General features: G+C 41.9%; 1 protein-coding gene across 10 annotated transcripts in view; it reads left to right on the top strand.

Annotated features, from left to right (window-relative positions):
• TRERF1 (transcriptional regulating factor 1) overlaps positions 1-24,998 on the top strand; it is a 98,359-nt gene extending 73,361 nt beyond the window's left edge. For 7 of the 10 annotated variants that reach the window (XM_069009658.1, XM_069009654.1, XM_069009659.1 and 4 more), the window contains 14 exons: positions 4,666-6,311; positions 6,914-6,963; positions 7,673-7,823; positions 8,765-9,013; positions 12,443-12,812; positions 13,397-13,457; positions 14,199-14,338; positions 15,044-15,147; positions 16,355-16,430; positions 21,250-21,338; positions 22,167-22,280; positions 22,968-23,156; positions 23,614-23,822; positions 24,461-24,998. In XM_069009658.1, coding sequence (XP_068865759.1) covers positions 4,929-6,311; positions 6,914-6,963; positions 7,673-7,823; positions 8,765-9,013; positions 12,443-12,812; positions 13,397-13,457; positions 14,199-14,338; positions 15,044-15,147; positions 16,355-16,430; positions 21,250-21,338; positions 22,167-22,280; positions 22,968-23,156; positions 23,614-23,822; positions 24,461-24,782 — 3,507 coding nt within the window. In that variant the 5' untranslated portion in view covers positions 4,666-4,928 and the 3' untranslated portion in view covers positions 24,783-24,998. The remainder of the gene's footprint in view (positions 1-4,665; positions 6,312-6,913; positions 6,964-7,672; positions 7,824-8,764; positions 9,014-12,442; positions 12,813-13,396; positions 13,458-14,198; positions 14,339-15,043; positions 15,148-16,354; positions 16,431-21,249; positions 21,339-22,166; positions 22,281-22,967; positions 23,157-23,613; positions 23,823-24,460) is intronic. The other 3 variants (XM_069009662.1, XM_069009664.1, XM_069009663.1) reach the window with 3 other exon arrangements.
• Positions 24,999-25,753: the final 755 nt, after the last annotated feature.

The following is a 25,753-nucleotide window of genomic DNA, read 5'->3' as shown; positions in this document are numbered from 1 at the left end:
TTGGTTCCCTCCTCTGGATTCACTCCAGTGGGTCCATGTCCATCCCATGTTGGGAACCCCACAGCTGCTTCTGGCTCTCCAGTGAGATAGTTTACAAAGGAAAAAAATTGAATCACCTTTATTGAAGGCTGATATTTTCTTCCATTTCGTGTTTACCAGAATTAAGTTATGGTATGCTTCCAGGAGAGACTATTTATATTGCCTTTCAGTTTCTTGTGTTTGAAGAGGGAGACAGCTGGAGTGTGTAAAGGCATTTCAGCCAGCTTGGTGGGCCTCTGGCTTTCAGTCTGGAGAATGGGGCTGTACAAGTTGCAGGGGACCTTGTCGAAATTATGAGAAAAGAGTTGGAGCAAACCCTTGTCTCTGTCGAAATCAATTGAACTACCATTAGCTTGAGTCCAGATTTCATCCATAAACTTAAGTAGGGTATTTCTCTTTCTAGGCAGCCTACAGAAATGTTTCTGTCTGTTGGCATTTGTTTTCATGTTTCTTTGTAATGATTGCATAATTGGGATGTATCTGTAATGTCAGAAATGTAATAGGTTAAGTAGCATAAATGACTTTTAGGAAGAGAAGAAACACAGAACTGCAGAACCATTGTTGCTTTAAAACTTCTACCAGTTTAGTTGTTCAGTTTAACCATTTAGTAGTCAGAGTTGTGATAAATGGCAGTGATGGGTGTTTAGGCATCAGTGCTAAACACAAAGGGGGAAAAGCATCCTTTTCTTCCTGTCTCTTAAATGGAAATCATTGAGTGTGCTGCTAATGGCTTCTCAGTTGGCCAGAGACTAACTTTGGTGCCCCTGAGCCTTAATGATGTCGTGATATACTCTGGTTTTAATCTGACAAGAAATGTTTACTGTTAGCATTTTGTTAAAGCTGATAGCAAATGCTGTGTGTACAGCATCAAGCCTTTGAATTTAAGCCTTTAGTTCAAGTACTAAAAAAAACATTTGGTATCTAAGGGACTGGTTGATTACTGATTATGCTTTTATCAATGTGCATATCTGGGGTTTTTTCTGTTACCTGAAGGTAGAATAACAATGCTTTTTAAACATTTGCATTTTTTCTGTCCAGATCAGTGATGCCTTTGAAAGGAATGTTTTCATCTTTCTTTTATTTTTATTTTGGGGGAGGGGAGATGATTGTTTGAAAACAATGCAGTTTTTTTCAAATGTGATTCTGATTGTGACTAAACTTTCCAGTCCTTTTGTGGCTTGATTGGTATTTTAATGTAAAATCCCATTATAATCTTTACAGATTTTTACAGATGTTTCTGTATGACTCTGATGATAACTCTGTAATCTACCTGGCAGACAGCAGCATGTCCCAACTCCCAAACCAGAGCTGAGTTGAGGATGCTAGAACTCCTGGAGAGGAAATTTCAATGAACCATTTTTTAATTTTTTTTTTTTTATTCTGAGAGAGGGGAAGGAAGGTGTTTGTGCTAGTGCCACAGCTGTAAAACCTTTTGACTGCTATCCAGTGTCCTGAGACCTGTGACAGGCAACCCCCAGGTGAAAAGGTGCAGTAAGTGAAATTTGGCACGTGCCCAAGGGACAGCACTTTTTGTGGTGACTACAACACTAGCTGTGGCTGGTGGTACAGGTCACAGTATCAGCCACCATTGTGCATTGTGGGAAGAGAAGGGGTCAGGGGCCTGGTTGGCCACTTTATTCATTTTTGTAACAAAATCAGGTTGTTTGCAACCTTAAGTCTCTTACTGTCCTTACTCCTGGAATTCTTGTGGTTTTTTAATTGCCTCCTGGAGACGTTTGTTCTCCCTCACTGGTTTGTATTGTTTCTTGTCCTTCGACTAATACTTGTCACGTCAGACTTTAAAAAGAAGGGCCAAACTCAAGAAACTTGGTGTAAATTACAGCTCTGTTAATAGGTGAAATGGGACAAAGCTCCTATACAAAAGGTGTACCTATAGATCCAGAAGTGCCCTGTTTCTATGGGAAGATGTGTTCTGAGCATCTTGACTGAGTTTCCTTAATTTGGCAGGCATGAAAGTAGATGCACGTTCCCTCTCTTCCTCTAAACGTTGATGGCCTTTCAGTGTGAAACACCAAACAGTGTTTATTTTTATGCCCTTTTAATGTTTTGTGGAGGGTTTGTTTAGTTTTCCTTCATAATTTTTAATAGGAAGTCTTTGAAGTTGGGTCACGGATGAAAAATCATGTTGGCAGCCTGACTATTCATTGTTGACTCCTATCTTCTTTAATTGTTCATCTATAAAAATCTGGAAGGGAGTGTGTTCAGAGAAACTGTGAAGCAATGTATATTTCTGGAAAGGGGAAATAAACTTGCAATTATTCTCAGCTATTATTTGTCACGTGAAGATGTTACATACTAATGGTTGCAGATGGTTTACACAAAAACTATACACACTGCAAACCCTCTTCATTGGGAGCTGTGGGTTTCTGTTATACATTATGCTAGAATGGAAAAGGTTTTTTTCTGCCTGCAGCTATGTATTACCCTTATTTGCTGTTGCTAGCACAAACTCTCTTTAATATGCATCCGGCAATGGTTAAAATTTTCTCCATCAGTGACTTCACGTTTATCCACGTGGATCGAGGATTCTTCTAAGGTTAAAAAGGTAAGGACATTAGTGTGCAGGAGTCTTTGGTGGAGAGCTTTGCATTTAGAAAATCAGATGTGAAGGAGACAGAGTTAAGGCTTTGCTTTAATATTTCTGTGTTCTTGTTCAAGTTCAGGATCTGCTTTTATTTTAAAATGAATTTATGAGCGCATAAGCATATTGTACCTCTGTGCATATGTGTGACTGTAGACAAAGGGATTGCTTCATCTTGTGGAATAGTAAAACAGTCTTATCGTGTGCTTATGTGTTTTTTGTTCTTCAAAAACAGTACAGACATCTGTAAAATGTTATTTGAATTACAGTTTATGTAGTAAAAATTATAAAAGGCTGCATTCAGTAAAAATTTGCCTGTTAAAATCATGCAGCACAAAGAAGGAAGGGTGAGAAGGAGGAACAGAAGTTGGAGTTCAGCATCCCTGACGTAAGGTGACTGGGCAGAAAAGATATCAGTTGACTGGTTTGGTCTTAGCAGACATACTTCAGGTCAGTCAGCCTCACCTCCATCCCTGGAAAGGTGATGAAACAGCTCATCCTGGATGTCAACTCTAAGGATGTGGAGGAAAAGAAGGTTGTCAGGAGTAGTCAACAGGGATTCACCAAGGAGAAATAATAGTTTGACCAATCTGATAGCCTTCTATGATGGAATGTGTGGCTGTGTGGGTAGATGAGGGGAGAGCAGTGGATGTTGCCTGCCTTGACTTCAGCAAGGCTTTTGACATTGTCTCCTGTAACATCCTCGTAGGTAAGCTCAGGTAGTATGGGTTAGATGAGTGAGCTGGATTGAGAACTGGCTGAAGGGATGGTCCCAGAGTTGTGGTCAGTGGTGCAGAGTCTGATTGCAGGCCCATTGCTAGTGGTGTTCCCTAGGGGCCAGTACTGGGTCCAGCCTTGTTCAACTTATTTATCAGTGACCTGGATGAAGGGACAGAATGTAGTCTCAGCAAGTTTGTTGATGATACAGAACTGGGAGGAGTGTCTGATTTGCCAGAAGCCTGTGTAGCTGTTCAGCAAGACCTGGACAGGCTGGAGAGTTGGGTGGAGAGGATCTTAATGAAGTTCCATGAAGGCAGGTGCAGGGTCCTGCACCTGTGGAAGAATAACCCCATGGACCAGCACAGGCTGGGGGCTCAGCTGCTGGAAAGCAGCTCTGTGGAGAAGGACCTGGGAGTCCTGGTGGACAACACGCTGTCCATGAGCCAGCAGTGCCCTTATGGCCAAGGATGCCAAAGGTATCTGGGGGGGCATTAGGAAGAGCATTGCCAGCAGGTCAAGAGAGGTGATCCTGCCCCTCTCTTTTGCCCTAGTGGGGCCTCATATGAAGTGCTGTGTCCAGTTCTGGGCTCTCTAGTTCAATAAAGGCAAGGAACTACAGGAAAGAGACTGGAGCATCTCTTACATGGAGAGGCTGTTTAGCCTGGAGAAAATGGGATTTTATCAATGCATACAAATATCTTAAGGGCATGTGTCAAGAGGATGGAACCAGGCTTTTTTCAGTGGTGGCAAGGGGCAACGGGCACAAACTAAAACACAGGAAGTTCCATCTAAATATGATCCATCCATCCTTACTTTGAGGGTGTCAGAGCACTGGAACAGGCTGCACAGAGAGGCTGTAGAGTCTCCTTCTCTGGAGATATCCACAGGTCAACCTGCTTTAGAAGGGGATTGAACAGGTAATCTACAGAGGTCCCTTTCAACCCCAACCATTCTGTGATTTTGTGAGTCTTCACAGTCAAATGTCTGACTAAAACTCGTCACGAGAGCACAGTATATGGCCAACTTGAAACTGCTTGAATGTTTATATACTTTAGGGGAAAAGACAGTTTTGAAGAATAAGCTTTTATTGGTTTGGCAGAATGATTTTATCGGAGCACTAGAGGAGAGGCAGGATAATAGGATGAGATGAAGTAATCTAACTGCTCTGAAATAGCCCAGCTGCTACAATTTTACATCTGATTATGTATTTCAAACTAGAAGATCTTACAGTTTCCTTTGAGGCAATAACAATAACAGTTTGTGGAAAGAGCCAGCACTTACCTTGTCTTTCTCTTACTCTGCAGGTGCTTGGCACACTGAACTTCCTGATCTGTGTAGGATTTGTGCTGTGGTCCATTTCTTGAAGATGTGAAACAACATCGAGTCTGAGATTGGAATTACTGACAGACTGGAGGAAATTTTAGTCCTTGTGATGCACATGGACATGCTGAATTATAAGTAATTCTAGCTTCTTCTCCCCTCCCCTCCCTTCCCCTCAGCTATCTCAGGGTTCATAGAGATTTCAATGGTTTGTGTGCCTGTAAGCTTGGAACAGAAGTGACCAAAAATGGGGGACCAGCAATTGTATAAAACTAATCATACTGCCAACAACAGTGAGAACTTGTACTACGAACAACACCAAATGAACTCCCTTCCATCTCTAAATCATAGCTATGGGACGTCTGTTATGGATGCTCCCCAGGCATCCCCCCTCTCCCCTCCATTTCCCCAAGATTCAAGGGACAGTATAGCTTTGCCTGTAGGTTCAAAAAGTCTTGGGTCAATGGATACATCTAGACAAACCAGTTGGACACATTCTGGCTCAGGAAATCATGTCCCAGCGAGGAACAATTTGAATAATCAAAGCGCAATGTGGAGCCCCCTCGGGCAGGGGGAGTCCCATGACGGATACCAATATTCTTACCCCCAACCCAGTGAAAACCGATCGCAAAAAATTACCAGTGGGGTCCTGCACAAATTGGACTCCTTTACACAAGTATTTGCTAACCAAAATCTGAGAATTCAAGTCAACAACATGGCTCAGGTTCTGCACACCGAGTCTTCGATGGTGGATAATTCCGGTGACAGTGCGCTCAGGCAGCTGCTGTCCCAGAAGCCGGTGGTTGAGCAACAGCCTGTAACTTCCACCGTACAAAGATACCAACCAGTGCCACAGCAAACACACCAGAATTTTGCAAGCACACAGCAAAAACAACAAATGCAAGTCATGCAGCACCAACAGTTGTACTACGACTACCAGCAGCACTTATCACAGATGCAGATGCATTCTGCGCTCCAGCAGGGACAGGCGCACGTTCCTCAAATGCAGTCCCAGCAGCTCCTACCGCAACAGATGCAGCACTTGCAGCAGCCTCAGTACTACGCTCAGCCCCAGCAGGGACACCAGCGGCTCTCGATCCAGGAGATCCAGCAGCAGCAGCAGCAGCCAGCTCGGCAGCAGCGGCAGTGTCCAGTGCAGCTCGCTCAGTATTACCAAACACAACCTGTCATGCAGCAGTTACAGCAGCAGCAGCAGCAGATGCAATTGCCGCTTCCTCCGTATCACAGGGAACCCGATCCAAAGACTATGCATGAACCACACCAGTACTCTCAGGATCCCAGTCATCCTGTGCAGCTTATCCAGTTGGGAGCAGTGCCTCAGTATTGCTTCCAAGATCCCCACGAACAGTACAGGCACTTGTACCCCCAGAGTTTACTGCAGCAGCAGCAGCAGCAAGATCAGCAGAAGCAATACCTGAGTGAGAGCAGAGTGCCATCCCTGAACTCCCACCTTGGCCTGACTCCACCAGAGACCGCCGAGGATCCTGCACGGCAGGAGATTAATTCCATAGGGAATGCTGTCCCTCATCGAACTCTTTTGCCGCCCTTGGGAGTTCATCTGAACAACAAAAGTTCTCAGCAAGACTCTCCCAGCACCACATGGCCTCAGGTAGGTGGTATTTTAGATCCATGCCCAGCCAGATTTGTTTGCAGAGGAGTAGCAAAGTGTGGAAACTAAGCGGTTTCAGCTTAGTTAGTCAGAAAGTTAGGATGTGAGCAGTGGGCATCTCTGGGATGTTTTGGGGAACTTCATTAACAGACTTCTGTCTATAGCTCTGGATTGGCTTTGGGCCAGGTTGGCAGCAGCACAGAACTGCTGCTGTGAGGCTGCTGCTTTCCTTGTGAGAGGCTTTGGGAAGTTCTGCCTCGGTTTCTGGGAAAGAGGGACCCAGTTACAACAAAGCCTTCCTGCTAATTTTTCAACACTGTGGGCTCAATTGTTCAGGAGCAGTTAGTCAACTTTGTTTCCAAAGGTAGTGCTTCTGGGTCAAAGCAAAGGCTTCAAACAGCAGGTGAGTGAAGAAAACTTGAATTAGCTGTGCTCACAGGGGCAGATTTGTTGTCTGGGTCTCCACTCAGAGGCTTTTAATAGTAGTAAAATCGTATGCAAAATGCAGTCTTAATGCTGTGAGGACCTTCATTTACACAGTATTTCCTGAAAAATTCTTTTCTCAACTTTTTCCCCTCTATTCCATTCTCCTCTTTTGGTAGCAGGTGCAACTGTCAGATGGCAGACTGCAGCCACTGTCCCCAGAACAAAGGTATTTTTAAAATACTCTTTCTGTCTTTTTAATTAAATATGAGAAACGCAAAGGAGATCTGTATTTAGAGGGAAAAGAATGCAGTCTGGGTGGGTAATAATTGTTGTTCTTCTAGAAACATCTTTAGTTGTGTGCTTTGTGATTTTAAATTTGTATGATTTCCAGCATCCCCCCAAAGTAATAGAATCAAAGAAATACTTTCTTAAAAAAAAAAAAAGAAAGGGAGCCAAAGAAAAACCAAAATCAGGGAAGCTCCAGTGTTGCATTTATAAGAAAAGGGATGCTCCGTGGTTTGGATTTGTATCTTTGGCAGCAGAGATCTTCCATTTTGTTCTTAAGATCTCACTTCTGAAGGGCCAGGGTGTCCATCAGAGTGGTTGTTAGGGGCATTGTGTCCAAGTACTTGTTAATTGCTGTCATGAGTGGGGAAATGCAGGTCTGTCAGTCCCGTGGGTTCTCAGGCTCTTCTGTATTGATGAGCATGTCCTGCTCAAAACTTCCCTTCTCCCCATCTTGGGAGCAGCTGATCTAGGTTATTGGCCATGTATTCCACAGCAGTCACCACGTGCTTACTTGTGACTTCATAACCATCTAGCTGTAAAATGTTATTGACTTTCTTGATTAAAAAAGCTCCCTCTGCAACAAAGGGAACATGCCAGACTAATGTTTTTTCTTCTGTTCCATGCTTAAAAAATGAAAATGAAAATAGTGGCCAGAACAGAGAAACACTTCCTGAGAGAGCTGATGCGAAGAACAAGCTAATGTGTTCAATATGCTTGAAGGAATTTAAGAGTTTGCCTGCTCTAAATGGTCACATGAGGTCACACGGAGGAGTAAGAGCATCTCCTAACTTCAAACAGGTAGCAGTCCATTTGACTTCAGTATTTGGCACAGTCGTTTTGTGTTGATGTTTGCTTGCTTTGCCGTGCTTTGCTTTGCTGTCAAAACTTGTTCCTCTCAGCACTGTTTTGTTATGTCATACCCCGTGGAAGTAGAAATGCACATAATTCTGTTAGTTTGTAGGCCAGAAGTCTTGTTTTAAAGACAGAGGCAGTGGTGGAAGACAGATCAGTGTTTGTCCTTCTCTGTTTCTCTGCACGTTACAGAACACCCTACCAAGTCATGTCAGGAGTGTCTTAATTTTTTTCCTCCTCATGTTTGTTTATTATATTAGAAATACCAGGAACACCAAGTCTTCCTTATTTTCATTTGAACTACTTGGATGACTAAGGAATATTTATTGGAAGCTTTCCCAGGCTTTAACTGGAGGAGCAGAATTGTTGAATCTTTGACAGCTTTCTTCCAAAGTGTTTTAGTTGTATAGGTATCAACAAATACCAAACCAAAAATATGTTTGAGTTGTTCTGCATAAAAATAACTTGCCCTGTCAGTCAGTCTTTCACTATCCTGAAATTTTAGAAATTCTGTCCCAACAGGGAATACCATAGGGAAGGCAAAGAACTTACCAGAGTTCCACAGTTTGTGTTTTTGTTTTTAGTTGGGTGATGGAGAATTCTGTGTTTGTAATGATAAAAAGAGACATGTTTTTCTCCCCTCCTGCAAGTTACCTTGTAAAGATGCTTCAGGTGATTATTTGTCACCAAGATGGAACCCTATGTAGGAGTCACAAGTAAGCTGCCATCTTCATTTGAGGCAGATAAAGAGTCCCAAGAAGGAACACTGTTGTGTGTTTTGTAACCCTGGCCACTTCTTTTCAGCCACGGTGCACACGTTGCATAGTGCATCGATCCAGAAGCAGCGCTCCCTCACTCGGGCTGAAAGCCTTTAATTGTCTGTGCAGGATGAAGGAGAGAAACCACCACAGCAGCCGCTGCCTAAAGAGGTGGATGGCCTCGCGCCCATCGTCATGCCAGTGTCTGTCCCTGTAAAGCTTCTGTCACCTGAGCCCAGCACGCAGCCCTCTGCCAGCACTGCCACAGTCACAGACAAGCCTGCCAACTCTGTGTCAGATGACGAGATGCCCGTTCTCGTGAAGATGACTTACTCTCCACCGTGCAGTCCAAAAGTGGCCAACCCCTGCTCATCCTCTGTGAGTGCTGTGTTTCTTGCCACTAACTGTCCCGTGCTTGTTAAATCCCTTTGCTTATAGTGCTGCTGCTTTCTAAAACATCATTTGTATTTTAGAATATTTTCTGGAATCTTTACGATCCCTAATAAATAAAAAAAGTCCTGGAGCATCAGAGCATTACTTCCTCAATCATTTGAAAATATTAATTTTCCTTTGCTGAGGAATCAAGATCTCAGTTGAAAACAAATAATTTAAAATTGGAAGGTGATATTCTTTTATCACACTAGAACAAAGGGATTTACTATCTTTTTACTGGTTTTGTTTTTTCCTTTTCAGGCTGCTTCATTGTTACGTTATTGCTTAAAATCGGCAGTTTTATTTCTTCCTGTTTTCTGAAGTCAGATATATGTGCTTCTCATTTCAGCTGAAGAGAGTGCAGTGCTTAGAGTGTGTGCTCTAAGCCAATATGAAACTCGGAGTTTTGCAGTGAAGTCATTTTTCCCTTTCTCTCTGCATGCATCAGCTCTAAGGGTTAATCACTGGGATTTCTGATACAGGAAAAATAGCTCTGCTCAGTGCTTTCATTTCACGTATAAAATGCAAAATGAAATAGCCAGGCAGCACGAGGTATTGATGAGTGCTTGAATGAGATGTGAGAATACTCATTATTATTTTCCTGGAGGAGTCCTGGAGCAAACAGTATTTATTTCGTGTTCCGGTGTAGAAATGGATTCTGCTCATTCCTTCAAATCCATTTTGGCAGACTACACCATGATAAGGGATTATTGGGGAGTATAAGTACTGTATGGTATTATCTGTACAATGCAGAGAAATATCCTTGTGATATTTTTGATTTTCCTTCTCTGTGTGAGGCTGATGGCCAAATGAGGGGATGGCATTATACCATCATGGGTGACTCCTTACAATATTCACTCCTGACTCTTCATTCAGACATACACACTAATTTTAAATATATATAATGTATATAACTATATAAAAAATCTTTCCTCTCTTCCTTTAAGACAGAGGTTTTACACATCAACTTCCACTTTACTCTGAAAGCCATCATTTCACAATACTTAGTAACTCAGCAGTACAATTTTTCATTTCTAATTCTAGTTCCTCTAAAGAATAGGGACAGTCTTTTCTGAATCCTTGAGCTCTGAGTGGGAGATCTTCTCTAGAGACACCAGAGTAGGTGGCTTGGGCTTGTGTATTTCTGCAACGTATGTAAAGTGACTGTGATTAAATCTGCCAGTGTTTGGCTAAATGCACATTCATTCCTTCAAAATTATGCTTATGGTCTTTGTTATGGCCCAAGCAAACCAAACTCACGCAGTTCCCTCTGAACCCTATATTTTATATAAGCAGTAGCATTGGAAACATAAAAAGATCAAAAGATTCACAGCTTCCTCTTCTTCTGTAAAAAAATTGTGTCATTGGAGAGGGTTTTTTTTTAATACCAAAGAAATGAAGCTGTGTTGTATTTATTTATACTGTGCTTTGAGCTGTTCAGAAAAGCTCCTACAAAACTCATGGAATCAGTAAAATGAAACAGCAAAAAGGAGCTAAACATTCAGCAAGGCTACACAATGGTGAGCTGAAGCTAGCAGTCAAGTGAGGTCCATCTGGATCTGTCCAGAGTGGATCTATCAAGGTGCAGCAGCAGGGCCCACAAGGATGCATTCTGTCTCAGATAATGGGAATCAGTTACTCAAGCTTCAGAAAAGTATTGGGTTGGTTCTGCACTGAGAGCACAGGGACACCACTATGTCCTTTACTGTTCAACGTGACCTTTTTTGAAAGTAGTGTTGGCATAGGTATGCCCTAGGTGAAGCAGTGTAAGAGATGGAGGTGTTTGGGATTTCTAAGATGTTGCACTGGTTTGCTTTACACGAGAGAGAAAGGAGTACCAGCTCCTTCACACATGGAGAACAGAACAAAATGAGCCCTTACTCAAAGACTTGGATCTAGCCTTCTGGATCTCTTTTTTGGGTTTTGGGTTGTTAAGGTTTTTTTCCTTGAGTTTAGGCATTTTTTTCCCCTTTCTCTTTTGCGAACACTAAATGTTCACCATCCTGATGGACTATATCTGTCATTACAGGTAACTTTCACTGTTCTGAATGTCCATTATCAAAAAAATCCTCTGCAAAGATGCATTTTCTTCCCTGCAGAAGCAAAGCGCTTCCAGAACTAAATTTTTTTTTATAGAGAAAAAATGTCAACAGCTGTTGGAGATGATACAGCCATGATCTAACAACAAGGACAGGACCTCTGTAATCAAAACCATTTCTTCAAGCTGGAACTTATTAACATAAGGGATTAAGGGTGACAGCACTAATGCTCGTTTAACATGATTTTTATTGGGTGAATGTGATTCTCAAGAACCACCCATGGTGTAAAGATGTATGTTGTCTAAACATACATTGTAGTAATTTGCTTTATGTAGTAGTAGAATTTACCAGATGATGCAGACATTCTGGAGTAATGCTGTCAAAATTTTCTTCTGCTTCCCAAATTTATTCTAAAGATGGCCTACAGCCTAAGTATGTAAAAGCAGTACATTTAATAATACTGTGTTCATCTACCAGCTTGTGTGTTTTTAAAGCACAACCTGAGGACCTGTTTCTTCCTACCTCATCCCCACCCCCCCCAGAAATTCAGATTCCAGGTTTACCTTCTGTGCCTTCCACTCCAGTATACTCTAGGGATTTGTTATTAAATGATTTTTAACATTCAAATTCTAGAAGTCTGGGCATGTTAACGGTGTGTGAATTTCCCAAATGGTCATCTACTACCCTTTTTTCTCCAAGGGAAGAGGAGAGAGTTAAGTTCAAGATTTGTTGCAGCTGGACTGTAATCAAGCTGATGGGAATGTAGCGATAAGAGGCAAAGAATTTGAATTTATTACATTTTTCTTCCTTTCCTGCTGCTGAGTACTGCAGTAATTTCACTGAGCTCATGTGTCCTTCCTGGTCTCACTAAATAAATGCATTAGAAAGCCTATCATATAAAGTTTCTAATAAACTGTGACTGGATAATGAAGTATCTGCCACCAGCCTGTGTGTGTGTTCAGTGCAAACAGAAGTGCCCAAAGTGTCTGGGTAGCGGTGAAGAAGGGTGTGGGAGACTCATGGTCTGGGAGAGCTGTTCCCTGCACTTTCAAAAGCTGACAGCAGCCTCTCCATGTCTGTGTCTGTGGCTCAGCCCCACCTTGACCCAGAGGGCTTGCTGATGGAGGTGAAGGGTAATTTGTCCTGGTTTTTCTCACTCCCCTGAGGTTTCTGTGTAGTGCCAGATACTGTACTGGCCAGGGTTATTATAGTGGTACCTGAATAACTGCCTGGTGGTAACAGCTTTTCTGTGGCCATTGCCGAAAGCTGTAGAGGATTGTGTGCAAACCACATTTAAATGTGCCTAAATGCTAAGATTCTATGTGTTTTCATTTAGGAAACTAGCAAAAAGCCTCATCCAAGTGCTGTAAAATTGGAAGAAAACTTCAAACCGTTGCAGGACAAGAAGAAGTATCGGCACAGACCAGAACCTCTCTTCATACCTCCTCCTTCCTTCAACCTCAGCATGTCCCACTCTGGTGCCACTCTGTACCAGAGTCAGCTTCGCTCTCCCCGTGTTCTGGGCGATCACCTGCTGGACCGGACACATGAGCTGCCCCCCTACACTCCACCACCGATGCTCAGTCCCGTCCGGCAAGGATCTGGTCTCTTCAGCAGTGTTATCACTTCTTCTCACAGCACATCACATGCTCAGCTGCCACTTACTCCATTGACTCCCACTCCACGGGTGCTCCTGTGTCGGTCTAGTAAGTATTGCATTTACAGAGCAGCAGTACAAAGGAGAGACCACTGTCCTCTCTTCTCATGTCACCACACTGATGGGTTTTGTGTGTGCTCACATGCATGGCCAGTTCTGCTACTTCACAGGAAAAGTCCATCTTTAGTGGCAGTTTTGCCTTGGATTTTGTGAGGTGAGGTTAAGGCATAAAGTGAATAGAGGAGCCTAATCTGCCAGTAAGGCTGGAATCATTCCATGTGGTCTGCCTCAGGAAAGGACCACCATGCCTCTCATTACATCTGGGCCTGCTGAAGTGGAGGAAAAAGACCTAGTTTGAGACATGGGGCTTGCTTTAAGTATTTGTTGTTTAGTACTTCACAAGAAAAGGTGTCTAATCACTCCAAATCGGGGCAGTAGAAACTTCTGCAAGTTCAGACATTTCTATTATCTATAAAAATTTCTAATATCAGTATAAAGTTTCTAATATCAGTAAAGGGTCTTTTTTGCATCATAGACTGGAGTAATGCTGGTCTTAGTAGGGAGATGGCAATGCAGCCTGGGAGGGTCACCAGCAGCAGAACAGCAATACTCAAATTCCAATCTCTGTTTCAGATAGTATTGATGGAAGTGTCATTCCGGTGACGCCTGGACCTGGAGAACAGACTGTTGAACCGTAAGAAAAACCATTTTGTCACTGCTTTTGTAGATTAGCTCCAACCTAGAGCCATTGGCCTGAAGTGTTTTGAACCAGGCAGGAAGTGTTTAACTCCATTTAATGTTTCTGTGGATGATGGCTAAGGACATTTGGAGCAAAGTGATTGTGGAAGATTTAGGTGTCATGGCTCAAAAATGCTAGGGAGAGGCTTGGTGGAAGCCACTCAAAGTGAAACAACAGTTAGTGATGGCTGGGAAGAGTGCTGTGAGGAAAACGTGCTAATCCTGTACTCTTACTATTATGTGTAAATATTAACAGTGGGGCTTTGGTGTGGTGCTGTTACCTGGTAGGTTCCGCAGGGCAAAGTGCAAACAGGATGGTCCCTCAGCAGTAATGGCTCTTTTTGCTCTCTGCTGAAGAGTACCATTCTCTGTGGAAAAGAAATCTGCTGTTTCTGATGTCTAGCCTCTTCGCTAGTCATGCATATAAACTAGCTTGGGTTGTCCCTACGGTATGATGTCTCAGTATGGCTTAAATTGCATATTGAAATTTTTGTTTTTCCCCAAGAGATCAGTTCTCTCTAGTATTCAAAATACTTATCCCACTGGGAGTAAAGCATTGCGTAAAGCAATCTGACACAATTTCCTGCCACTTCAGTGCAATAAAAGTTTAGTTGGAAATAAAGTGAACACTAATCTGACTTTTGTTTTTTCTACACATTGTGTAGTTGAATACTTATTTATTTATTCTTCTTTATAGGCGAATCAATATTGGGTCCAGGTTCCAGGCTGACATTCCTGAGCTGCAGGACAGATTGTTAATGGAGAAAGATGTGCACAAGGCTACTTTGGTTTGGAAACCGTGGCCAGAACTGGAGAACAAAGTCTTCCAACAAAGAGGTATAATGACTTGCCATTTTAGAAGTTCCTACGTCAGCCTGTGCCTGTTGAAGAAATACGCATTGATTTCTCGTGTGTGTACTGAACAAACCGTTCAAGAGAATATTAATTACTGAGAGTGCAGAGCAGGAGACTGGAAATACACAGTATAGGTTCAGAGCAACAGCATTATATAGTGGCATTTAAAGGGAAGTCTGGATGAACTGTTTTCTGGCAGCCAGGAGGGAAAGGTCATTGCTGGGAAGTTGGGTACTGAACTGCCTGGTAAGGGCAGAGGTCACAGCTGAGAGGCAGCCAATGGATCCTGGGCCTGTCCTGTGACCATAGTTGAGAGGAAGTGTGGCAGGCTTGATGGGCTCTACCAGTCCTGAGCAGAGTTTTGTCCTGCTAACATGGTTCCTTCTGTTTCTCCACCCTGGCTGGAGCCTTCTTGGCACAGCAACGTTACTGGTGTGTGCAAGTCACTGCCTCACAGGCAGATCTCGGGCTCTGTAGTAGCCTGTCCCATCCCAAGGATGTGCTTCATTACATCCTCTCTTCAGTGATCCTAAAACAAGGAGATGAGATGCTGAGGAGAAAAAGTGTGAAAGAATCTGCTGCCCTGAACTATGTGGTCTTTGAGGGGCATTAGAGAATCCCTGGGCTCCAGATGTTTGACTGACAGGCTACTGTATTAGCAGTAAAATGTTGACTTGTTTCTGACAGTGGAAGACCTTTTAAATATGAGCTGTTCCAGTGTGTTACCTGGTGGAGGAACTAACTCAGAATACGCTTTGCACTCTCTCTTTGAAGCAAAAGGAGATATTATGGTAAGATAAAAAGCTGAAAGGGGAGATGTGATCCTCTTCTGGAGATAAATTAGCATGCTTTATTAAATGGATTTAGATATGGTTATATAAAAAAGATTTCTGATTGATTTGCAATGATGCTTTAAACATCCTGTAACATTTTTGGGGAATGACTTTTCCCTTTATTCTCTAATAAATTTAAATTTCAAAGCAGTGCCTCTCTGAAGGCTTACTGTATATTTCATATAGATAAGATTACTTAGTTTATAGCCTTGGGGCTTTGAATGTCTCCCAGTGCTTGCTCCAGCCCTGATATTTCACAGGCTTTATATTTGGTCACAGAGAGCTTAGTCCTCCTCTAGCCCTCATAAAAAACCTTTTTTTGGAGCAGCAATCACATCTACTTATTTGTTCAGAACTGTGAGGTAATTGCACACAGTTCATGTATAAATAATGCATTTCAAATATTTGCATTAGTTTAGTGAAGGGAATGTTATTAACTAAGGCAAAACATCCATTTTGCCCAGTGTTAGTGAAAGGCAAGGCCCCTTGCACCAGTTCCTGGAAAGCCAATATAAAACCAAATGCAACAAGACATGGGGCTGGAATGAGTCTCACTGGATAGGCTAATACAGTGGGTTTTAGCTTGTGTCCCAGTTTCCTTAGGCTCTGTTAGCTGTATCTGAGAGGTCTGAGAATGTCAGGATGTGGAATTTGCTTTACAGAGAGTCTGCATTTTCAGGGGAAAAATTTTAGCAATCCATAAATCCTCTGTTTTCCTGATCTGAAGGACGATTAGCTGTACTTGCTGTCATTCTTAACAGATGTTGACCTAAACAGATATTCTAACATACTTTATGCTATAAATACTAACGCTGTCAAACCAACCATTAAATATTAGTATTAATTAACACTATCAAGTCAAACACTATAAATGTATTTGTTTGTGGCAAGCAGAAGGGAGGGAAAGAGCTGGAAGTTGCCAAGTAATAGCCACATTTTTGCTAATTAAGGCAGGACCAGATGCACATTAGGTACTGTGTATTAGGTATTATGTACTGTGAGGTACAGTGTTACTGGGCCTCAGAGTAATTTGATGTGATTTTGTATGACAGAAAAGAGAAAAGAGAGAAAATTAATATGCTTGTACCAAATAGTCTTTAAATGCAGTTTTATTACACAGCTGATTGCTTTTCCTAATTCTGTTTTCCCCTGCTTTTTCATTTAGGTTGCTCTTGAAAAGCTGCTGTTGAGAAAGCCAGTGAGATTGAAGTGTCATCCTTTGGCAAATTACCACTACGCCGGTAGGTTTCCTTGTGATCTCTCTATCTGTTACACAGAGTCCAAGCCTAGCATCCCAAGCTGGAGCATGGGATCACATTGCACTCTCTGCTGTCTGCTGCAGGGATGGCAGTATTTAATAGAGAAGTGATGTGGACGGTGCCCAGGGTGCTCCCAGAGCCATTTATTGCAAGTTTAGCAGTTTCTTACATGACTGACAACATACAGAAGCTTTGCATCCATGTTGCTGTGTAGGATTCTACAGATTTAAAACTGCCTCGGGTGATTCTTTTTCTCTTTTAAACTGAAATTTAACAATTTAATCTCCTTTTAAAACTGCTGCTATTTGTAATTTATAATTTACTATTGGTAATGTCTTAATTTCCTGGTATCTGCCATCATGCCTGCTTCCTCCAAGGTGATGGTGCACAATAAATGCATATGATAATCATGAGCATCCTTCCAAAGAGGCAGTGCTGTAACTCTTGCTAGGATCCTCGTGCTGCTTACAGAGCCTCTGTGTGTGGCTCTAGTTGAAAAAGTCTGGGTTGGTGACTTGTTTCATAAACACAGCAAGAACTGCATTGTGGTGATGAAGCAGAAGTGAAATACAAATGTGGTGTTAAGCCATTGGACTTGAGTTGTGTCACCTGAGCATAGATGGCAAATGTCTCTCCTCTGCAGCTCTCCATGCTATTGCTTAATGCTTTGTAGTGGCTAACAACTGCTGAGACACAGAATAGGGTTTTACATAAGACATTTAAGACTTCATCTCCAGTTCAGGCTCAATAGGAAAGGAGCCAAGAGTCTTCTGGTGGTCAGTCAATCACAGTGTCCAAGGTCATGTACTCATTTCCAGTTACGGTCACTGTGCAACGTAAGTATAGAAGCAGGCTACTTCCTGGCTGTAGCAGCTCACTGGAAAGACTTCCAAGTAACAAGAAATCTTTGTAAAGCAACTCCTCAACCCCTTGGCCTGAGAAGAAGAACAGAAACATGTTTGATGGTACCTGGTAATGACAGTGAATAAATGTGAATGTTAGGTTTTCGATTTTCTCTGAGGGAGGTGCCTGGTGCCTGTGATAGCAGCTCTGTTGCAATCCAAAGGGTGGACATGGGAATGGATGGAGGAGGACATCAGCCAGGAACTTTGATCAGGGTATCTTGTCTGAAGAGATGACACCAAATCATATTTGTGAGACAGTTCAAGGGCATGAGAGCAGGAAGATGAGGAGATATCCCACAGCCTCATCATCAGTGAACAATCTAATTAGCAGAGCAGATAAGAAATTTCTGCCTGTGTGGAAGAGGAGGAACAGTCTTTACTAAGGCAATTTCCCAGTAGCTTCAGAAGGAATTCATTGGGATTCAGGGAGGAGCCAAGAGAGACCGTTTTGTTTAATCTTTCACATGAGATGATGCTAATCCTTGGTAACTAGCTCTGAGACCTGTGGACACCTGTGAATCCCTATTTCTAGAGAAGGAAAGAAGGTTTTTATCACAGCATGAAATAAAATTTCACCAGTCTGGATTTAAATGACATAGAATAACTAGACAAAGCATTACTTTCTAATGCTCTTGCATGCAACGTGATTGCAACTTATATTGACAGCATTGCTCTAGCAATGTGCAGCAGCTCTTGAATAACAGTTTTTTTCTGATTGATAATCAGCCACTCGAGGAAGATGAGAATTTTTCACAATCTAGTGCATGAATAGCTTTAATATGACTTCAAGTGGCATTGATTTGGGCTAACTTTGTGTTTTCTGCTCCATACTCAGAAATCATAGCTCTCAGGCCTGCCACATTTGAAGGTGGAGTACACTGAAAACAGAGCACGCCACTGACTCATGAGAATTAACTTGTTAGAGTACCACAAACAACAGATACCCAAACTCATCCTTAGCACTGCCTTTGAATGAGGGTGCAAGCAAATAGCTCACCTCTGAAACCTGTTGGCTTGTGAGGGAAGCCAGTTGTAAAACTTGAGGATTTTCTGTTGTGTGCCAAGAGAGCTGGGGATGCTGACCCACTGTTCCTTGGAAGAACACCCTAATCTCTGTCCTAAGACACTGCCATCTGTCAGGATGGTGTTTTAGGGAAGAGAGAGGGAACATGTATGTCATACAAGAGGGGCACTGTTGCAAACACTTGAATTGTTGTCCTTTCAACAGTGGAGTTTCTCTGGTCAGAACAGCAGGAGAGATGGTCTCTGACATAGGGCACTTGAGGCAGTCTGGAAGCTTCTTGTATGTGCTGTGACAGGGTGTGGATCAGAGCCAGCATATGTTGTACATAGTGGATTTCAGCTCCTCTCCGTGGGGCTCCCTGGGTGTACATGTAGCCCCCTTGGAACCCACAAGTTTTTTTGTGGGCCCAAAGCACACAAATGAGTAGAAGATATTTAACATCAGTTAGTCAGTGCAAAAACAGTATGGCAGGTAAAACAAAATCTAGAATAATTATGTAAACATAAAGATCAGCTTTAAAATTTGATCTGTATTCTAAAGCCCCAAATTCTTTTTTGCTGCATTGCAGATCTCCCTCTATGCACGTTCTCTATATCTCCCTCAAGCTAGCAAGAGCAAAAGTGGTTTCCCAGCAACCAGAGTTAAAAACAGCTTTTCTTCTGTTGCTTTTCCTACACAGGATTTATTCTATTAATTAGGTTACTTCCAATTAACCCGCATAATCTTATAAGGGTCTCTGCTAATACCACAGCTATTGGGGAAAGCCTGTAAGGCCCAAATTCTCCATAGGTGTACAACAAAATTAGTTCATGGAAGTGATTCTATGTTATTATTTTTATTGTGTTGGTTTTTTAGGAGGGTGGGGTAGATAGAGGCAGGAGAGCAGAATAAGTAGAAAAAAAATCTCTCCTGGTGTTGTCATGCTTTTTAAAGTTATGTTTTGGCATAGAGTAGCCCCCTGGACTGAATGAGTGCATTTACCCCTGCACAAAGGGAGGGTAAATGCAAATGACTGACAAGTGGTGTAAGAAGGGAATGATGCTGGTTCAGGGTGGGAAAGATGGAAAGGCAGTGTGTCAGCAGAAAGATCTCTGGGTGATAACAGAATAAGTAAAACTCGTGGCTTGAAGCCAGTGCCTTTCTCTGATGCTTAAGAGAGCTTTAAGTGTAAATCTCTGTGGAAATAACTAATGCATGCTTATATCCAGTACTGGAAGAATCTACAGAAAACAGGTTGCGGAAAAGTTAATTTTGTCGTTTTCAGCTTATAAAGGAGTGATGAGATACCTGCTCAGAGCTTGTAAGCCTGGGAGCTGATGCTGAAAAGCAAAACATTTGCAGTTAATAACACTGATACTTTTTTTAGACGAAAGGAAAAACTGTAGAACTATAGAGTTCAATGCCATGTGTGGCACCAATACCAAGTTAATTGAAATCAGTGCAAAGGCAAGCATTTCTATGGAGAGTAGTAACATTGACAGGAATATTAGGGACTTATTTTCATAAAAGTTTTAGATGTTTCAGAAATTCTCAGACTGAAGTAGAATCTTCTCATAGTGCAAGTCATTTCAAAGGCAGCCACTTTATGACTTCTTGCATATCCTTCCTTTAATGTATGTAATGCTGCCCACTCTTAACAAACAGAATACTGCTTTGATGCAGTAGAGCAACCCTGTGTTCCTTCTTTTTGACTAATACTGAAAGCATAAATTCATTTCAGTTTAAATGTTGATTTCACATTTTCATGGGCACTTAGGCCAGGGGACCAAACACAGAATAACACTATTTAGAAGTTTTATATACAGCTTTCATTAAATGATACAAAACACTTTGTGCAGATTGCACATGGCTACAGTCTCTACCCACTTGAAACCTCTGTCACAGAGGATTTAAATGTGTTATCCCAGACCATGCCAGTGAAGAGCTGCAAAAGGATGTTACAGAAATTATTGTCTGGAGAAAAAAAGGATGTATGAACTTCTGTGTCATTAAATGTAAAGTGGCATACATGGGAGTAAACAATACAAGCCTTACATAGGAAATGATGAGCTCTGTGGTGGTACTTCTCAATTAGAATGAGAGTTTGGGATTGTAATGCTAGTTCTAAGAAAGTATCAGCTGTATTTTACAAGAGCTAAAAAAAATAGTCAAGTGTTAAAAGAGTAGAAAACATGGTGATGCCACTGTGAAAGTCTGGATTATATGTGGACTGCTATGTGCCTTTCTGGTCCTGTTGTCTCTGTAGGAATGTTTTAGTACTGGAAAAGGTTCAGAGGGGGACAGCAGTAATGATCAAAGGTTTGGGAGTAATAGAAAGAGGGTGCACAATTCTGAATAGCATGGAGGTGATGGTCAAGGTTGGATTCACTTTCTCCTCCATTTGAAGAATGAAGGGTCATCCAGTGAAGCTACTGGGAGCCAAGAAACAAAGAAAGGGAGGTGGCTCTTCATGCAGAGGGTCCACTGATCTGTAAAATTCCTTGGCAAAGGATGTTTTGGGTACAAGAAGTTTAATTGGTTGAAAGGAAGAGTGGCTCAGCACTTGCGAGGGTAGTTACTAAATAAGCAAATTGCAACAGACTTAGGAAATCCCCTGTGCCCAGCGTGGTCAGAGGTTAGGAGAAATTAGGGGGAGGCATTGTATTTGCTTGCCCTGATCTTACTGTTTCCTAGGCAACTGCCTGTCACCGCTGCTGGAGACCAAATACTGGTTAGATGGACTTTAGGTCTGAGTCAGTACAGCCATACTTGTATTTGAGTAGCAGCAATCACTTGCATGTGCTTGAGACTTCCCAGTTCTTGTTTCGGATGCGGCATCAACATAAAGGTGGTGACCTTTTATCATTTGTAATGATTTCACTTTCTTTTTAAGGCTCTGACAAATGGACACATCAAGAAAGGAGGCTGTTCAAAGAGGCATTGTCCACCTACAGCAAAGATTTCATATTTGTACAGAGAATGGTAAGGTTATTTCTGTTCTGTCAGTTGCTGGGGATTTTTTCCCATTGCTCTCTTCTGTTCCTCTTCATTTTCCCTCCAGTGCCAGACCAGCTGATTGCAGGCATAGAGGCAGCAGTGGTTACAAGAACACTGATAGGAGTGGTATATTCATTTGGTGTACCTGTGCATTAGGTACCAGTAAAAAACAGTTATAAATAAATAAAAGGTGTTCCTCTTGTTATTACATGTGAAAGTTTTCACACCTGGAATCCAAATCATGGCATTCTATGTGTCGGACAAGTATGGTTTTCCACTATCATCTTGGTGTTCTCTGGCAGTTTGTTACAAGGTACTTGAGTCACTGGCATTGAGCTTGGCACCAGAAAGGGTTAAAATCTGTTAATAAAGAGAAAACATGTTTGGGCTTACTTTTCATGTTCTGCCACAAAGCAGAAAAGACTAGGTTATAAATCTCAGGGCACAAGACCTTACTTGTTAGCTCAAATGTTGAAAAATACGTGGGTTTATGTGAATCAAGCCTTAATGCCTAGTTTTCTCGGTGCTGTACACTTGAGCTACAAAAGTATATTCTGAGTCATTTTCTGTCTGGAGTCAAGAGAATTCCAGAGAAATCTACTGAAGCTGGAAAAGTCAACACAAATTTGACTGAAAAAAAATTTTAAAAGAAGTGTTCTACAAGAGTATTCCTGTTGTAGTCAAACTACCTTTTTTTTTCCCCTCCATTTGAATGTTTGAGTAATAAATCCTGCCTCTTGGAATATAGTAAAATTGTGTTGAATGAAAGCAAAAAATTAAGGCTGGACTACTTCTGCAATTCCTTAACTACAGGTTAAGTCTAAGACAGTTGCACAGTGTGTGGAATACTACTATACCTGGAAGAAAATCTTGCGTTTGGGACGGAAACACAGAACACGCTTAGAGAAGAAAAGAGATGAGTGCTTGGTAAGTCTAAAAGAAGATGAGAAAGTTTAACACTTGATAATTTTTGTTTGTCCTGTTTTGAGGAGGAGGTTGAATTAGGTGACACAGGTATCTTCCAATAGAAATTATTCCATGACTCTAAATTATGTTCTGTACAAACACTGTGTGACCTCAGCTACACCAAGATTTGTGTGGATGGACTGCAACAAGGTAAAAGTGCATTACCTAACTGTGGTCCAGGTACACCTCTGTAAATTGTGCCTCTGCCCACGTGTACTCTTAAGGGCTGCTCTAACATGCTAGTAGAAATACCACTTGAGATATGTTGGTTTGTGGGTTGGGGTTTTTTTGGTTCGTTGTTTTGGGGTTTTGTTAAAGTAACTTGACTACAAGTACAGCATACATGGCCTTTCTAATGGCAGGAGGACACCACTGTGCCTGGCATCTGTAGATCTTTGGAGGCACGGCTCCCTAATACTGATGGAGGCTGTCTTGAGCAATGCAGAGGAGCTTTATGTGCTATAACTTATCCATTAAGGGGTGGTAGCTCCAGCAAGACTAGAAGTTCATTAAGGATAGGAAGAAATACTGATACTGGCATGCACACTTGACTAAACAGCATGCTGTTCCAGAACTGTATATGACCTACTATCCAGTGCTGTCTTTGACCCTATTTGTAGTATTTCTTAAATGCACCGTCTGTTTTAGACAAGTGGAGAAGAGGAAGTGTTAGAGGAAGATGAGGAGATCGAAGAAGACAGAAAGGAAGAAAGGGAAATGCAGAAGTCACCTGACCCACCAGCTATCTCTCTTGTTGGACCTATAGATCTGCCAGCTGTTCAGGGTCTTTCACTTTCTTCGTCCTCCTTCATCTGTGAAATGCCAAACTGTGGCGCTGTACGTGTGCTTGGTATATTTAAGGGGGAGAGGGGGGTGGTGGTGGTGGTGTGTGTAAACTAGTGAATTGTGATTTTGACTGCTTTTAATTCTCACCCCACAAAATATAAGCAGTTTGATCTGTACTGAAAACTGAATTCTGAGATGATATATCAGTCAGAAAGGCTATATGGCAAAAGCTCCAGTTAGGTTACACAACTTCAGTAATAGGATACCTCATTGCTTTGTTTTATTGGGACTATCTTCAACTACAGTGGGATATTGCTGAAAGCACGCACCATTTGACTGAGTAGATGGTGCATATTAGATGTGTACACTTGTTCTGTTGTGATACGCATTCAGCATCCTACTTTCTGCAGTTCCTGTTCCAGTGCCTTCTTGTGATTTCTTGGGCTTTATTTTTTTTGTCTGTGTGTTGGTTTTTTTCCCCCCTCCTCTGCACCCTGCCCCCTGCCAGGTGTTCAGTTCCCGACAAGCGCTGAATGGCCACGCTCGCATTCACGGAGGTACGAACCAGGTGACGAAAACACGCTGCACCATTCCCAGCACTAAGCAGAAATCTGGTACGCAGAGCGGATACTGTTCCATCAAGAGCTCACCTGCCCACAGCACAACAAGTGGCGAGACTGACCCAACAACAATTTTTCCTTGCAAGGAGTGTGGCAGGTAAGTGTGACTGTCTGCAGTACTGTATCGCCTTTGCCTCTTTAGATTCCAGATCAGTAGCGCTGTGAACAAACTTTGTACTTTGCTCTGATGGTCTTGGAAGAAGTTTTCCCCCTAGATGATATGTTCTCGTACCAAAACTGTCAGAGATAGGTTTGCATGACATTTTGGATGCCCCTGCAGTATTTACTCCTATTTTCCACTTACCTGCTAGAATTTCTACATCTGACCTTCCAGCTTCCTGCTTCATCACAGACTTGGATGTGACAGTGGGCAACTTTTTCTGTGTTTCTGTGCTTGAGTTTGTCCATCCTAACATGGATTCCGCCACTTTTTCCTTGTTGTGCAAGATGGTTGTGAAACTGATGCAGGGAGAATTAGGATGTGCATAGATACTGAAGCTGGTGTGGGAGCTACAAACTACCTCTGGCAGAGTCAGAGTAGGCCATTTTGATACCATCAGGATGTATAAATCTGGTAATATGTCCCTGAAATTCGCACCATGGATTTGCAGACTTCACTGACTTCTATTTCAGGACAAGGAAGCAAATGTACTGATAAGTTGTTGAGTCTTTTTTGGCTCATTTCATCAAAAGCAGTGCATTTTTATCTGATTTTTTTTTTCCTTTAAAATTTAGGGTCTTTTTTAAAATCAAAAGCCGCAATGCTCATATGAAGACTCACAGACAACAAGAAGAACAGCAAAGGCAGAAGGCTCAGAAAGCTGCTGTGGCAGCAGAAATGGCAGCCACTATTGCAAGAACTACTGGGCCAGCTGGGCATAGTTTGATCCCCCTGGATCACATGAGTCTGGTTAAACATGTGGAAAATGTTGGTGACATTGATGATGATGTTGTTCCGGATCTGGGTGATGTCATGGAAGAGAATGAAGTTATGGATGCTGACCTCTTACTGGATGATGAAGATCCAGATCTACTGCAGGATGATGCTGAGTTGTAAATAAAGTTGTTTGATAGACAGCTACTGAGCACACCCTGAATGGATCAATCAGGAAACCTGGACTGCTTGTTTATTCCCACTGATTGTAAACTACCTGTTGAAAATTATAATTCTTTTATCCAGGTCTAGAAAAAAAAAATCTGCTTTTTTCCCTTTTTTTTTATTAATTTGTGTTTTGGGGGAAGAAATAAATAATTGGTACAAATATTCTTATAAGGTGTTTTTATCTGAGCTCTTTTTGCAGATAACTTCCAAGGCCACTAATTACAGAAGTTCATGGTTCTGCTATCAGTTCCTACCAGATGGTCTTGGTAGAATCTTTAGTCTTTAACTCTTCCAAGTTTCATTTTGCCCCAATTACAAGAATAAATTTCACACACTTCTGATGAAACATTTTTTGCCTATATTGGATAATTTCCAGCATCTTCTAGAGAGTAAATGTCATCTCACTTAAAGATATGATTACATTATTTGTCTTTGTGCTGCCATTTTAAGGGAGATGGAGGGAAAAAAAATCTGGTTTAACTGTGAAAGAGTTATTAATATTGCAGTTCATTTTCAGTTCTGTCCTGGTTACACAGGACATTTTAGACCTTCCATTTTAGCAAGGTTTTGATCTGCTGATTTTAAAATTACCTAAATCCAAGGATTGAAGAAGGAAAATGATTGTACTGTGGTTCACATCCTCTGATGCGAATACTGAATCAGGAGCACTGCCTTGGTAATGAGATTGCACTGGAAATATTGTCCTGTGACAATAGGTCACACTGTGGAATAGCCATCTCAGTGGTTTTAGGGGAGTGTGTGCTTGAGCAATGCTTGCTCTCTCACCAGGCAAACACAGGGAAGCATTCTTGCCATTGGAAAAGAGCCTGATACACTTTCAGCACCTAGGTATAATGTGTTATTCTTGTGCCATTTTCAGTCCTCTTCATGCCATCAAATTCAGCTGTTTATTTATTATACACATA

Source organism: Aphelocoma coerulescens, chromosome 3 (assembly GCF_041296385.1).
Source record: "Aphelocoma coerulescens isolate FSJ_1873_10779 chromosome 3, UR_Acoe_1.0, whole genome shotgun sequence".
In the NCBI taxonomy this organism is placed as follows: domain Eukaryota; kingdom Metazoa; phylum Chordata; class Aves; order Passeriformes; family Corvidae; genus Aphelocoma; species Aphelocoma coerulescens.
This window is presented reverse-complemented; position numbering and strand designations above follow the sequence as displayed.